Source organism: Penicillium crustosum, assembly GCF_028827405.1.
Source record: "Penicillium crustosum strain IBT 35664 chromosome Unknown utg000003l_segment0_segment0, whole genome shotgun sequence".
NCBI classification, from domain to species: Eukaryota; Fungi; Ascomycota; class Eurotiomycetes; order Eurotiales; family Aspergillaceae; genus Penicillium; species Penicillium crustosum.
This window is the reverse complement of record NW_026623124.1, coordinates 3,808,862-3,823,816: the sequence shown is the minus strand read 5'-3', so window position 1 is coordinate 3,823,816 and position 14,955 is coordinate 3,808,862. Positions and strand designations below refer to the sequence as shown.

The window sequence follows — 14,955 nt, the reverse complement described above, 5'->3', positions numbered from 1 at the left end:
TCCAAGATTGAGAGTAGCTAGAAGAGACAAATACAATAAAGCTCTGCTTTTCTTATTTTCTGTCTATTATCCTCACTTGAATAGAAGATAACATTTGAAGTATGCAACTATGCAACTATGCCACTACACAGAAATCCCATGAAACACAACCTTCAAACTAATCATACAATTCATTTCAATTCCTAGAATAATCCGTCCGTCCCAGTTTCGCCTATTCCCAATGATACAAGCCCAAGCTCAGAATTCAGAGCAGCACTGGTGTAAAAAGAGCCAGTGCATATCAAGGTCAAATAAATGATGAACATCATTTTTCAACAAGCCAAAATAAAAAATAAAAATAAAAGAGCACACATGTGGTAGAGTCAACAAATGGGGTAGGTGTAGGTGTAGTTGTAGCGCGAGAAGCCGAGTCAACGGTGAAGAACAAAGTGTAAAAAATAAATCAGCATAAGGGTTGGTGTAAGTATGTACAGACGAACGTAAAGTGAGGAGGAGAAATAGATTCGCAAAGGTATTGCAGGGGAGAAGGGGGGCATGTTGAGTAAGCTCCTAGCTGGTCGCGGTCTGGGCTGCCGGAGCGTGCGGGCTCTTGCTGGAACCTTGAACGGCGCCAGCTTGGGCACTACCGCTGCGCTGGTTTTGAGGAGTGGCGCTACGACTAGGTAGGGGTGCAGCACCGTTCATGGCGGGCGAGCTAGTCGGCCCAACGCGGTTTTGCTGACCGGCCTGGGGGACCCGCATCATTGGGGAGAACCCTTGATTCTGAGGGACCTGCATTGCAGAACCGCCGTTCGGAGTCTGGAAACTAGCCTCGTGGGGAACTTGGTAGTTAGCCTGAACGGCATTTGCATTGATGCTACCTGCAGCAGCATTCATCGCTGCTTGTTGGGACAAGCGCTGTTGTTGCTGCTGCTGTTGATACTGGTTTAGTCGATCTGTGGCCATCTTCGTCACTTGCTCGGGGGGCATATTCGGGTTCGTGCGTTGAATCTGGCTTTGGAGGGTGCTGATTTGGGGCACAACACCGCTCGAAAGAGGGTTGGGTTGGCCCATACGAGGCGAGGGGGTCGAGACGCCTTGTGGTGTACTACCGTGGAACGACGGACTCTGCATTCCCCCTTGGTTCTGAAGGGCAGCCATCATAGCAGGGTTATTAGGAGTACCGTTAACATTCGCCATGTTCAGGTTCGGCGACCCCTGAGACGCAAATTGCGGGTTGTGGAATTGCTGACCCTGCTGAGGGGGTGCGGCTGCTGTTGCCGAGACTGGAGAAGACGCTGCTGCTCCTGCAATCGATTGGCTTCTCGAATCACGCGCGTGTTATCAGGGGAGGCTTGCATTGGCAGGCCCGGTCGTGCCCCTGGTGTCTGTTGCATTTGAGCTTGCGGCATCATCTTCATGGCCATTCCATTAGGCATCTGGCCATTGGGCTGTGCACCATTAGGCATGTTCTGCATCGGAAGCGGGCGGGCTTGATTGACACCGGCACTAGGAGGCATGCCGTTGGTCATTCCGTTCGGAGTTCCACCTGGTAGACTAGGATTGGAAGTGGGGGGGCATGGTGTTGTTACGCCCCGGCGCATTCATCATTTGCTGTTGGTTAGGTACTTGGCCGGAACGCTGCGCTGCGAGACTAGCCTATATGGGGGATGAGCCACAGTGCTGTCAAGTAGGGACGTTAACAACCACTCACCCTTTGCTGCGCAATCATTTGCTGGCGGTACTGTTCCTGTCTTTCCTGCAGCTTCATCTCTCTATCGTACTTCAACCTGCTGAACTCAGCTGGGGACGAGATCGGAGGCTTGGGCTGGTTAGCCTCATTGGCCTTTCGTAATGAAGCGAGGTGGGAAGCTAAGAAATAAAATGTCAGTGGAGCTCTTCGCGCAAGATGTTCTTTCTATTCCGAACATACCATGCTGCTGTTTCTGAAGCATAGTTTCCCGCTTCTTGGCCAACTTTCGCATAGCATCAAGCAGAGCAAGATGCTTCGAAGATCGTCTCCGGTCAACCCGAAGAGGCTGAGTAGTCCTCCGGCGGACAGGTGGCTGAGGCTGAGCGTTGGCGCCTTGTTGCTGCTGCTGTTGCTGCTGCTGTTGCTGGGCAGCCTGCTGTTGGGCCAAAACAGTGCGTTGGGCAGTCTCGAGCCTCTGGTGGTAGGCCCGGAAGTACTGAGTTTTAGACATATCAGCAGGAAGACCTTCCAGTCCAACCCATCGCTCGAAACATTCCCAAGGGGTTCGTCTCTCGGCACCAGAGGTGAACAGTGATGACGGGGTAAGACAACTGGAAATTAGAGACCAATTGTAAGAGTACTCCTTGACCAAGCGTCGGAGTTCATCATCCTCAGCGTAAGTCCATTGCGAGGACGAACGCGATTCAAAGAAACCAACGGATGGCATGGGGTGTTCAGTCGGAGGCCGGAACTGATGACCAGGGTGAATGCGATCGCGGATGGGCTTGTTCTCTGGCCGAAACAGCGCAACGTTTGTCTGCTCAGGTGCCAATTCGGTGATCCGATTGTCCGAATCACCACCGTACTGGGAGTAGTCATATCGGCTCCGCTTGCGAGGATGGTCGTCATCATGGAAGGTAATCTTCGCCGATGCAAATTTGGACACGGGTAGTAGTTCCGTCTTCCAAACTGTGTCAGGGGACACTTTGAATGCCGGTGTGTTCGTTCCGGGGGCGATCTGGAGTGGTCCATATATCGGCAGTTCGTCTAACAGCTTTTCAGCGGCAGGGGTCATGTCAAGTGAGAAGTTGAATTCATCCGAGCCCAAGGAGAAAATAGCAGCGGGAGCAACTGTGTCATGGATGTCGTGACGAGGCTCATCGTTGAACCCATCACTGACTGATTCCTCCTCAGCCGATGGGAGGAGCTCCGGGGTGGGATGACAAACACCAAACACTTCATCACCAACGTCGTCGGATGGTGGGCTGAGGCCCACCTTAGAGGGATCCTTCTCTGCCAGAGTTGACGTTGGAATCTTTACTTGGACACGAAGTAATGTCCGATGTTCCACGTCGCTGTTAACATATTCTGCGCACCAATCGGCACAACTCTTTGCAGCAGCAATCTTCCACTTTCTCTCTTCCCGGAAGTCGGTTCGCATCCACTTCATGTGATCTAAAACAACGTCCCAATGTGTTCCCTGGCGGGGAGGTTCAACAGAGCGCTTTAATTGTCGCAATGGCCATCGGTTGGCATTTTGAAGGGCATAGATTCGCCGGAGAGTACGGCAATCCATCTGTTCTTGGTATTCAAGCAGATGATTGCTGGTACTCAAAGTCTTGTGCGCAGAGGCCAGCAGAGTATTGAGGTTCGTTCCACGTGGAGGAGCGTACGCCCTGTTCAAGAATAATGTGAAAAGATAGTCTTGCTCCTCGTTCAGCTTGGCAACCGCATCCATGTCTCGGTGCGTCAAGTCCATATCAGCTTTCTCCTGCTGAGCCGGCTGCTTAGGAAACACCACAGTCGAGAGTCGGCTTCTCTCCTTCTCCCGCTCCTTCCGATCTTTAAAGCGCATTCTTGCGACAGAATCAGGAGAGCCTTGATCAGACGGAGTAGCGGGCTGGCTTCTATCATGAGCGACACTCTTAGGGGTTTCTCCGAGGATCTCGGAAACAGACTTGTGTCGGATAGCTCCGGATGATACCCGAGTGGTCATGCGCTCCGGTTGCGCTGAGCCAGGTTGAGTAGGTGGGATACAAAGCTTTTTGGCTGTGGGAGTCTCGACGGCTGAATCTGCAGCTGAATCTGCAGCGGCTTCAGCTTGTGCGGTTGGCGATAACGAGTCCCGCACAGTCGTCTCCGCTTCTTGGGGGGGTTTCGCTTCGGAAGGGACGGGGGCTGGTTCCTGGTCGATATCCATGCGATCTGTATTGGCCCCGGTGTCCACGCTCTCCAAAATCACCTCCTTCGATGTAGGTAGGTCGGCAATCACATCATTAACGGGTTTCTCAGGTTTCGACTGAGCTTCTTCAAGGCGCAATTGCTCGTCTGGGGTCAAGGGAACCAAACTCGGCCGGGCATGGGCAGATCGGTCATGCTTGTGTTTTGAGCGATCGATTGTCTCAGTATCCTCAGTCACCTCTTCTGCGGGGCTTGTGTCAGGTGATGCGGCAACTGGAACAGGCGTGTTATTATTGTAGGGGTCAATGGAGGAGGCGGGTGATGGTGGTTGTTCGTGTTGAGATGATCCCAAGGTAAGAGAGGGTCGCGCTTCGTGTTTCTTTCGAAGAGGGTCGGAGGGAATCTCCAGTGATGGAACTCCAGTCGCAGCTGGCTTCGACACATGGGGGGGATATCTTTGCCTGATTTCCGTCATGGTCGTGAGCACTAAGTGGCGTTTCGACTACCGGCACACCACCTTTTTGGTCGGGGCGCAATGAGTCGAGTGACTGGACAGCGATCGGTGGCCCGTTGATATCCGTTGGCAGCTTAGGGCTGATGGCTGGCACTGAGGGTCGACGTGTTGCAGTTGTATCCACGGGGGTAGGGGGAAGATTATTCGTCGCGGTCCGAGGTTGGTCTAGAATGGGTGTGTCGCGCTGTTGAGGCTCGGTCGCGTGCAGAGCTCCGCCATCGACGGTTAAGGGTGGAGTGATCCCAGCGACAGGTTTACCACTGACGCTGGAAGCTGTGGTCTGGGAAATTGCATTTTGACTTGGTGAGCGCGCGCGCGCATGGGTTGGCGGTGGAAGAGTAGCCTCATTGAAATAACGACCTCTAGATAGGGAATCAGCATTAGGAAATTATAAAACCAAATGAATAAATGCAGAGTAAATTCCACTAGTAGAATAACAAGGTGAGTGGACTTACTTGGAGAGATCATTGGCGTCAAGAAAGGCCTGTTCTTTCTGGTGGTAATGAGCGTCCTCGGTCGCGCCAAACCCGACCGTGGCTAGATACAATGCGCTGAGCTTGCGCTTTCTGCGCGACAAACAGTTTCTAACCACCAAATTAGCGACAAATTCATCATTTTTTAGGCATCCCAATCGAATTCCCGTTGCGAAAAAAAATTAATACTTACGCGATCTCATCGTTTTTAGATCGTAGGAGCTCGTCACGGAGCATGGAGTCTAGCTTCGGAACGCAGCATCCGATTAACGCGGGAACAAGGGGAACTGATCGAGCGAGGTCATCCAGATGGAAAAAATCGCTCGAAAAAGATGAAAAAGATGGGTGGAGGGTAGGAGGCGATGAAAAGCACCTAGAGCAGGATCTTTTCGAAGGGGGTGAAAATGAGGTTACAGGGCGGTATGAAAAAATGTGGAAGAACGGGAAGGATGTTGGCTTTAGGTACAACCAGTTACTCGCTCCCTCTATAAAAAATACACGGCTTGGCCAGGTACCTGGTACTTCTTAAGAATTTCTCTTTGATGGAAGAAAAAAAGATAAAGATGTGTTATCAACTTAGGGAAGTAACAATAGTTCTTACATTAATGAGCTCTTATATGGTTGTCAAAAACTTATGTGTTTGAAAAAAGGCTGTCCTCATCAACTGGTAACGCACTGTATTATTTTTCTGTCATTGAATTGTTCTCCGCTTGCGTATGTAAGGCCTCAGGCATAATTTAATGCCTTATGTTTAAGGCTAGAAGGCATTTAGGTCAGGCATCTATTTCCTATCAAGGCGGCCGATAAACCGCCGGCAGAAAATCAAGAAAAAAAGTTGTCCGCCCTCTAGATCAAGCTTTCACATCTACAATATACAAACCACACTCACTATTTGAGCAATCATGGTTAAACGCAAGAGAACAGATGCCCCCAAGGAGGACAAGACAGTTGGTACTCCTCCCAAGGTTACCAAGTCTGTCGCTGCTCCCGCAGAGACTCCCGATGCAGCTTTCACCGTCCAAGTTGTCACAGGGTCTTATGAGCGAGTGCTCCATGGCTTCACCGTCGGGGTTCCAGCCTCTAGCCTAAAAGCTAAAGCTGAGGCTGACTCTCCAGACATCCAATGCATGGATACTTTCCTATTTGAAGCCCATGGATCTGCAATTCGTTGTCTAGCATTGTCCCCACTACCTAAACCCACCGACCCCGTCGATGCTCAAAAGGTGATGCTGGCCAGTGGTAGTACAGATGAGCGCATCAACCTGTACTCGATCTCCGCCGCACCCCCTGCCGTCAATGAAGACTATCCGTCCGTGCCAACCTTTGCTGGAAACAAGATCCTCGAAAATCCCCGGAACCGTGAGCTAGGATCACTGTTGCACCACACTGCCAGTATTACCTCTTTGAGCTTCCCTTCGCGAACCAAGTTACTGGCAGCCGGAGAAGACAACACAATCTCCATCTCCAAGACCCGTGACTGGACCGTCGTATCAACTATCAAAGCACCAAATCCAAAAATCCAAGGACGACCAAGCGGTGACACGGCACCTCCCGGAGCTGCTCCATCTGGAGTGAACCATTTTGCGGTGCACCCCAGTATGAAGCTTATGCTGAGTGTTGGACGAGGAGAGAAATGTATGAGATTGTGGAATCTCGTGACCGGCAGAAAGGCCGGTGTGTTGAACTTCACTCGGGAGGTCCTACAAGGTGTCAAGGAGTCGAGATGGAGCACTGGAGAAGGTCGGCGCATCGCATGGGACTCTGAAGGAGAGGAGTTTGCCGTCGCTTTCGAATGGGGTGCAGTCGTGTTCGGAATCGTAAGTTATCTGGATGGTATACCCGTTGATCAAATTTCTGACTATTGGCACAGGACTCGATTCCAAGATGCAGAGTTCTTCCTAGCCCACGCAGCAAACTTCACCAGATGAAGTATGTTTCTTTGCCTTTGAAGGGTGGTGAAAAGGAAGATTTCTTGGCTGTCTCTACGGAGGATGGCCGAGTGATCTTCTATTCGACCAAAGAATTGAAGAAAGCGGAGGATGATACGGAATGCTCAATTTCCTATGCTACCCCTGTCGCTCAGGTTGGTGGAAAGGAAACTGGGTTCCCTGGCCGTATCAAGGATTTCGAAATCCTCACACTTGAAGGTCAAGCAAAGGAACTCCGTAACGACTTCTTGGTCGTCACCGGTAACAGCGACGGAGTGGTCCGTGTTTGGAAGGCTGCTGGGAAAGAAATTTCCGCGGCAAAGCAAGAGAAGAAGGATACGACTCAGATTGGAAAGCTCTTGGCCACCAACGAAACTGGTAACCGCATCACATGCTTGGCTGCCTTTGTCATGCTGCCTGCGGAGGATCCGTCTACATTGATAGACTCCGAAGACGACTCTGAAGATGAGGTAGAGTCATCGAGTGATAGCGACGACGAGTAACCTCTCATTGCTGTCAACTGTTATACCCTTTGTACCGTCAAATAGATCCCCAGTGGCAACCAATGTATCATGAGTATGAAAAATAAAAATGCCCCCGAGTCTATTGTCCTAGGAAATGAAAATAATTATGTATGATTCTATTTTGAACTATATCTTTTTTCAAGTCTGAAAGTTCGACTCAACTGAGAAATGTTTTAGTATGTTATTCCCATCACTGCTCTATAAAACCCGGTGTGGCACATCTGATGGTGTCGCTCTATTAGTTCGCAGGGATTTTCTCAGACAAAGATAAGTGAATCACCCACAATAAACCGAGACACAACATTAAAATTGTATAAAATAACTAAAATAAACGCGAAATTACATTATATATGTATCTAACATATTTACTTAAGCCGTTATAACGTAGATGAAATGTAAAGTTGCCATCCAGACACCGCCCGGCTCTCCACTACACACAATCCCCCACCTACATTCTTTCATTATCATATCGCCCGCGGGAAGCAATTTTCATCCGACCTCCCACCTTCTATCCACCAGCTCCGTCTCCGTATAACCACTTTGCGTTTTCATTTAACGCTGCTGCTGATCGCGCGTTGATTTTCTATTCTACTTTGCAAACATGGCTTCCAACGGCGATTTCTCCGACGAGGGATCCCAACCCGGCTCACCTTTACTCGACGCCCACAATGCTCGCGGAGAGATCGAGGACCAGGAGCCCCTTGAGCAGGAGGAGAAGCCTCTCAAGTCTGCCATGAAGAAGGCTGACTCTGCTCCTCAACCGAAGCGCCCAGAACTGCCCGAGCAGCCTAACCCGGAAACCCTCGACCTGTCAAAATTGACGCCTCTTTCGCCTGAGATCATTGCTCGCCAAGCTACTCAGAACATTGGTATGTGATTATTGGTTTCTGAAAGCTTCTACGCTCAGAAATTCCCTCCATCTATTGGATTCTATTTTCCCAAATAACAAATTTACTGACGTGATTTATCAGGCACGATCGGACATGTCGCTCAGTTAGACGCCCTCTCTCGCATTTTTCTTCCCACACGCATGCTAATATAATTCTAGCGGAAAATCCACCGTTGTCAAGGCTATTTCTGAGGTTCAAACCGTCCGCTTCAAGAACGAGCTTGAGCGCAACATTACCATTAAGCTTGGTTACGCCAACGCGAAGATCTACAAGTGTGACAGCCCCGAGTGCCCTCGACCTACATGTTACAAGAGTTTCAAGAGTGAGAAGGAAATTGACCCGCCATGTGAGCGCGAAGGATGTCAAGGCCGTTACCGTTTGCTGGTATGTTCTCCTGCTCCTCCCCCTCTGAAGTCCAATCTCAGAGCCTTTTCTCAAGTGGCCCAATCTGACATCTCATACAGCGTCACCTCAGGTATCACCAGTCCCCAGTTACCCCCCCCACAAGGGAGGTTTTTCTCTTTATATATTAAGTATAAGCTAACATTTGATCCAAAAAAAAAGTTTCGTCGATTGCCCTGGTATGTCCACTAGATCCGTCTCTGTCCGAAGTTGAAGCACCGCTAATATTGAATCATAGGTCACGATATTCTGGTTAGTCTTCATTCCCATGCGCATCTTGGGAAATTCATCTTCTCTTTTGAGAGTTGATGCTAATCAGCTTTGCACAGATGAGCACTATGCTTTCAGGAGCTGCGGTCATGGTAGGTTTCATCCCCCACTACAGCAATTATGATTTCAAGGGATTGGTGGGAAGCTAACATCATTTCACTAGGATGCCGCTCTCCTCTTGATTGCCGGAAATGAAACCTGCCCTCAACCCCAGACCTCGGAGCATTTGGCTGCCATTGAGATCATGAAGCTCAACCACATCGTCATTCTCCAAAATAAGGGTAAGATCTTGGTTCTTCCAATCTTTCAATGAAAACGAAACACTGACGTTTGAAAATAAAACAGTTGACCTCATGCGAAGCGATAATGCCCTGGAGCATTACCAGTCCATTCTCAAGTTCATCCGTGGTACCGTTGCTGATGGGTCCCCCGTTATCCCCATTTCTGCACAGCTGAAGTACAACATCGATGCTGTCAACGAGGCACTTGTCCAGACGATCCCCATCCCCATTCGCAACTTCGAGGCTACACCTCACATGATGATCATTCGTTCCTTCGACGTCAACAAGCCCGGTGCCGAGATCGATGAGCTCAAGGGTGGTGTTGCCGGTGGTTCCATCCTTACCGGTGTTGTAAAGCTGAATGATGAGATTGAGATCCGCCCCGGTCTCGTCACCAAGGATGAGCAAGGCAAGATCCAGTGCCGTCCCATTTTCTCCCGCATTGTGTCTCTCTTCGCTGAGCACAATGACCTCAAGTTTGCCGTTCCCGGTGGTTTGATCGGTGTTGGTACCCGTGTCGACCCCACGCTTTGCCGTGCCGATCGTCTTGTCGGTTTCGTTCTCGGTCACCGTGGCCGTCTCCCCGCCATCTACACCGAGATTGAGGTCAACTACTTCCTGCTTCGTCGCCTCCTTGGTGTCAAGACCGCCGACGGCAAGCAGGCCAAGGTTGCTAAGCTTGCTAAGAACGAGGTTCTGATGGTTAACATCGGTTCCACCGCTACTGGTGCTAAGGTCCTCGGTGTCAAGGCCGATGCCGCCAAGCTCAGCTTGACCAGTCCCGCCTGTACTGAGGTTGGTGAGAAGATCGCCATCAGTCGCAGAATCGAGAAGCACTGGCGTTTGATTGGATGGGCCAACATTGTTGCGTAAGTTTACAGGTTTGATATTATTTCTGATGACAAATGCTAACCATTTCACTCCGCAGTGGTAACACCCTCGAGCCTGTGCAGCAGTAAAGCAATCATTTGAACGATTTCCCAGTTCGAAATGGGGAGCTTGGGGGATGAGGTTCGTTATGTCGGAGAAGTTGATTTGCACATAAATCTTGCTATGTCCCCCGATAACAATCTCACCCCCACCGACCCTCGAACACGAATCTTGCGATCTATGATTGCAAAAAAGTTTATGGTCATGACGAGTCGGAAAATTAAAGACGTGATTTAACTGATTCCCCCGGCTGAATAGAGAAGATGGAGGAGACACGCAATCCTGTATTGTCGCCACCTTGATCGGTTTCCCTGCTTCATGCATGTCAGCGACCATTTCTTTTGGTTCGTGGCTGCATGCTAGGATTTGATCTGAGGAACGGACGACGAACGGGATGCAGGTAAAGTCGGCGAATAAGATATGTGCTTTTTATTTCCATCGTACGAGGGAGTTGTTTTCAAGAGGTTTCCTGTTCCTTGCTCTTTTTTTTTTGTCTGCATCATCGGATCTTATGTAGATAGGCCTATACAGGTCTGCGGTTTAAAATGCAGGGGAATTAGGGCCGGCACAATTTAAGAGCATCTGCATGTTTAATCGATTTACAGATGGAGTCTTCGTCTGATAGAACTAACATTAAAAACATTTGAAAATAAGGGTAGAGGCGCCCACTACTAGTTAGATGGTCCGCAGGTCGGATGTATATATTCCACGACCTGAAGTATGACCACTCGTATTATCTCGCAAGGGATGAACATACACCCTAATACATTTGGTAGACTGAAATCCCGGGAACTGTTATTAATTCCTCGTCTCACTCCTTAGATATTCAACTCAAAATAAATTAGTCTCTATAGTTAATAAGTTAATAAGTTTATAACTCCTGAGATCGACGTTGCGTCCGGCCCCATATAATGCCCGTCATGCATGATATCTGACTAAGGCTGCCGATAATAACAAAGTAGCATCTTCTGCCTTGAACAACGTCCTCTTTCTTCGCCTAGTTGCGCGATTTCAATCATGTATATCCTCGAGGTAAGTTGATTTGATTGAGATACCCTCATGTTTACAAGGTGAATTTGTTTTCCACCGTGGACACGTCGCTAATAACTATCTCCATCCAGCAATTGGCGCGCTTGCTCGATCGCCCGCTCTTCCCATGGAAGAACGTGCTTGTGGGCTTCTCACTGGGCCAGTTCGTCCTTGAAGGTTTCCTCTCACTCCGGCAGTATAAGTTTTTGCAACGTACGAAGCCTCCCCAGGTTCTCGCAGGGGAGGTTACCCAGAAGGTCTTCGACCAGAGTCAGGTATGAACCCAATGACGCAGCATTATACTATATCCAGGGGCTTATTGGAATATCATAACAGGCATACGGTCGCGCAAAGGCCAAGTTCAGCTTCTTTTCCGGTCTTTACGGTCAAATCCAAAACCTTGCATTCATCTACGGCGATGTCCTCCCTAAGCTCTGGGGCCTCAGCGGTCTCGTGCTGGCTCGGTACCTCCCCGGTCGGTTCCAAGGTGAAATCTGTCAAACATTGGTATTCTTCTTCGGTTTCAACATTCTAAGCACTATCCTCTCGCTGCCCGTCTCGTACTACAACACGTTTGTGCTCGAGGAGAAGTTCGGTTTCAACAAGCAGACGGTTAAGCTTTGGATTACGGATATGCTCAAGGGTCAAATGCTTGGAATTGTTTTGGGAGCTCCCATCATCAGTGCCATTCTTAAGATTGTGCAGAAGTTTGACAGCTCGTTCTACTACTACCTCTGGCTGTTCGGTGTCTTCCTCCAGGTTTTCGCCATTACTATTTACCCCATTGCCATCCTGCCTCTGTTCAACAAGCTCTCGCCTCTTCAGCCCGGTGATCTCAAGACTGGCGTCGAGAACCTGGCCAAGAGACTCGAGTTCCCTCTCTCCGAGCTGCATGTCATTGACGGCAGCAAGCGCAGTGCCCACAGCAATGCCTACTTCTATGGTCTGCCATGGAAGAAGCACATTGTCATCTACGACACTCTGATTGAGAAGACTGAGCCCGAGGAGGTTGTTGCTGTGCTGGGCCATGAGCTTGGCCACTGGAGCCTCAGTCACACCACCAAGTTGTTCGGCATTGCCCAGGTACGAATTTGCCCAGTTGCCTTTCTGGAGAATTATCACTAACTATGTACTGTAGGCCCATATGTTCTACATCTTCGCCCTTTTCTCTGTCTTTGTTAACAACAAGTCGCTGTACCAGTCCTTTGGATTCGTCAAGGAACAGCCTATCATGATTGGTTTCCTGCTCTTTTCCGACGCCCTGGCTCCTATGGATGCTGTCGTGAAGCTTCTCATGAACATCCTTAGCCGCAAGTTCGAATTCGAGGCCGGTATGTTCCGTTCGATATATCCCATACGCTCATATACTAACAGTATCCCACAGATGAATTTGCCCAGAAACTTGGTTACTCCGACAAGCTCGCTTCCTCGCTCCTGAAGCTCCAGATCCAGAACCTCAGCACTATGGACGCCGATCCCATCTACGCTAGCTACCACTACTCTCACCCCATCCTCACCGAGCGTCTCGCTGCGCTTGGATGGAAGGGTGGCAAGGTCACCAGCAGCAAGGAGGAGGACAGTGAAAAGCCCGTCAAGGCCGCGGACCGCGAGCTGTAAACGGGAAGCGTGTTATGTCGGCGATCTTCATATGATATGGACATGACTTTTTTTGTGCCAGTGACATGTCGGAGCACTAATCTCGAGGAGAAAGAGCGAGGCTTGGAAATGTTCCATTATGTATTGATTGGATTGTAGCAATCCGTCTAAACTCTAAATGACACTTTTTTTGTCCAGACATGAAATGCGAGCAGTACTTTTTTGTACGTCCAAAACCCAAACCCAGCCCAGAGTAATAGAGCAATAGAACGAATGGAAAGAAAAGAGACTCCGACCCAATGCAGCAACGCCCACAACCAAATATATACCCACACCACACTCTCAATCGGATTCTTCGGCCTTCGCCTGGGCCTTACCCTTCTTCTCCGCCAACCGTCTCTCCTTCTTCTTGCGCTTGCGCTCCTCCTTATCGATACCGGCCTCCTGATTCGCGAAGGCCTCAGCCTCCATACCAAACTCAGCATCATTCATGACAAGATCATTGCTATCGTCCAGCTGCTCGTGGTTGTTGGTCTGCGGAATACCCGCAGCAACATCCAAATAATCTTCTCCGGGGTTCTGCTTCGCGACAGTCAGATCACGACCGAGGAGCTCGCCAGCTAGACCCGCTTGGACACGCTTCAGGTTGTGGAGGATCAAGTTCGGTGCTGCGGCGGTTGTCCGTGAGACGGGGCCGTGCTCGCTGATGCTGGCATTGGGTTGCAGAGATGGGTCTGTCGCGGCGCGGTCCAGGTAGGCAGCTAGGAATTCCTGCGCTGCGGACTGGCTGATGACCTGTGTGCCCTGGACTGTAACTGGGGGGAGAGCCTGGGGACCTTGGGTTGCCATTTTGGTGGAATTTGTATTCTTCGCCGGGTTTAGAGGGTGAGTTTTTGAGGTTGAGGGGTGGTGGGGGCGGCGATTATGGGGTGATTTTGCCTGGTATTTGGATTTGTAGTTTTGGCAGTAGATTTTCTCTCGGGTTCAGTGTGACTTGCGAGCAAGACGGAGGGTTGTACTGGCGACGTTGAGCATTTCGCATCTCGAGATCAAAAAAGTTCGGTGACGCTAGTCCCGATCGGGTAGGTCTTCTTAACGGGATGCGCTGCAACTATAGTTTGATATTTATTGACAGCTAAACGGACATAGTTATATAGTAGTCATAGGATTGTAAGTAGATCTTACATATAAAAACAATCCAATACTATCCTTTATCTATTCTAACTAATTAATCGTCAATTAATGTAGCCATACATCTCTAGGCGGGTCCGTGCCAGCGGCTCCGCGCTTAATTTTCTGTCTTCCGACGCCGCGTCTTGTCCACCAGGCCTCACTCGATCTCCAACTTCAAAAGCTCCCACCCCACCTCAATCGCCCTCCAAACAAATCCAGGGCCCTCAAAATGTTCTGTCTCCGCGCCAGGGCCGTGCCCTCAACCTTCCGGGCCACCACATCGGCCATGCGAACCCCGATGAACAGGTACGCAAAGCAGCCAACAACCTTTCCAGTCTCGAAACCAACCAGACAAGCTAACACTCTACTCCTCCCGGAAACAGATTCGCTCAAATCCCCCAACAACCAAGCACACCCTCCACAATGCTCTCATCCCGATCCTTCTCCTCCCTCCTCTCCACGCCAACCCGCTTCCAACCCTCGCGGACACTCGGTGCCCGCCTGTCCTCGCCAATCACAACCGCAACCGCCTCCGCCTTCTCACCCTTATCCTCACTTCTCTCCCAGAAGACTCCCTCGCAGTCCCGCTCGTTCTCCGCAAGTGCTTCCCTAGGCGTGCGACGTGTGACGTTCCGTCCGTCACGACGGGTCCAGAAGCGCCGCCATGGATATCTGGCACGCAAGAAGGACAGGAATGGACGTAAGACTCTTATTCGGAGGACTCTTAAGGGTCGGAAGGAGTTGAGTTGGTAATTTTATTCGTTTTGGCGCCGATCTTTCAATCGTTCGGGGGTTGTCGTGGAATAGGATGGGATTTGTACCGCGGAGGTCACGGGGTGGGTTGGATTGATTGGAATTCATACCGTCTCACGACAACGGTGGGAAGAAATTAGGGGTTCAATTACCGATTTATCCATTCTTGGTACTATCATAGTCTTCAAGATTGGATCCGGGTTCAGGCAAGGCAGTTGCTGGCGGGTCTTGTCTGGCGTGTACCATATTTACCTCTCCTGAGGATGTGTGTGACTACATTTCATATAGTGCGAATTTTTCAGCTTTGTTTGTTTCAGTCGAGATCTTAGGGGTTGCGGC

At 50.0% G+C, this 14,955-nt stretch overlaps 6 protein-coding genes across 6 annotated transcripts; 4 read left to right on the top strand and 2 right to left on the bottom strand.

Moving 5' to 3' along the window:
- Positions 1-549: 549 nt before the first annotated feature.
- On the bottom strand, positions 550-5,277 carry eaf1 (MYB and HSA domain protein; the record flags this gene model as incomplete). The annotated part of the gene is made up of 8 exons (XM_056876257.1): positions 5,034-5,277; positions 4,823-4,951; positions 4,368-4,729; positions 1,913-4,339; positions 1,694-1,851; positions 1,572-1,638; positions 1,233-1,528; positions 550-1,197 (listed from the first exon to the last, which is right to left on the bottom strand). Exons 1-8 carry the CDS (start codon positions 5,075-5,077, stop codon positions 550-552), a joined length of 4,131 nt encoding a protein of 1,376 aa, XP_056728445.1. The 5' UTR covers positions 5,078-5,277.
- Positions 5,278-5,742: 465 nt separating this feature from the next.
- On the top strand, positions 5,743-7,271 carry N7487_008526 (putative 60S ribosome biogenesis protein Mak11; the record flags this gene model as incomplete). The annotated part of the gene is made up of 2 exons (XM_056876256.1): positions 5,743-6,657; positions 6,711-7,271. 2 exons carry the CDS (start codon positions 5,743-5,745, stop codon positions 7,269-7,271), a joined length of 1,476 nt encoding a protein of 491 aa, XP_056728444.1.
- A 622-nt stretch (positions 7,272-7,893) lies between these two features.
- N7487_008525 (translation initiation factor eIF2 subunit gamma) lies at positions 7,894-10,094 on the top strand (the record flags this gene model as incomplete). Its single annotated transcript, XM_056876255.1, has 10 exons — positions 7,894-8,161; positions 8,264-8,285; positions 8,341-8,566; positions 8,647-8,657; positions 8,747-8,763; positions 8,823-8,836; positions 8,914-8,946; positions 9,018-9,135; positions 9,200-10,004; positions 10,064-10,094. 10 exons carry the CDS (start codon positions 7,894-7,896, stop codon positions 10,092-10,094), a joined length of 1,545 nt encoding a protein of 514 aa, XP_056728443.1.
- A 988-nt stretch (positions 10,095-11,082) lies between these two features.
- Positions 11,083-12,711, top strand: N7487_008524 (zinc metalloprotease; the record flags this gene model as incomplete). Its single annotated transcript, XM_056876254.1, has 5 exons — positions 11,083-11,097; positions 11,187-11,369; positions 11,431-12,177; positions 12,233-12,425; positions 12,479-12,711. 5 exons carry the CDS (start codon positions 11,083-11,085, stop codon positions 12,709-12,711), a joined length of 1,371 nt encoding a protein of 456 aa, XP_056728442.1.
- A 321-nt stretch (positions 12,712-13,032) lies between these two features.
- On the bottom strand, positions 13,033-13,539 carry N7487_008523 (uncharacterized protein; the record flags this gene model as incomplete). The annotated part of the gene is made up of 1 exon (XM_056876253.1): positions 13,033-13,539. One exon carries the CDS (start codon positions 13,537-13,539, stop codon positions 13,033-13,035), a length of 507 nt encoding a protein of 168 aa, XP_056728441.1.
- A 553-nt stretch (positions 13,540-14,092) lies between these two features.
- On the top strand, positions 14,093-14,616 carry N7487_008522 (mitochondrial 54S ribosomal protein bL34m; the record flags this gene model as incomplete). Its single annotated transcript, XM_056876252.1, has 2 exons — positions 14,093-14,169; positions 14,247-14,616. 2 exons carry the CDS (start codon positions 14,093-14,095, stop codon positions 14,614-14,616), a joined length of 447 nt encoding a protein of 148 aa, XP_056728440.1.
- Positions 14,617-14,955: the final 339 nt, after the last annotated feature.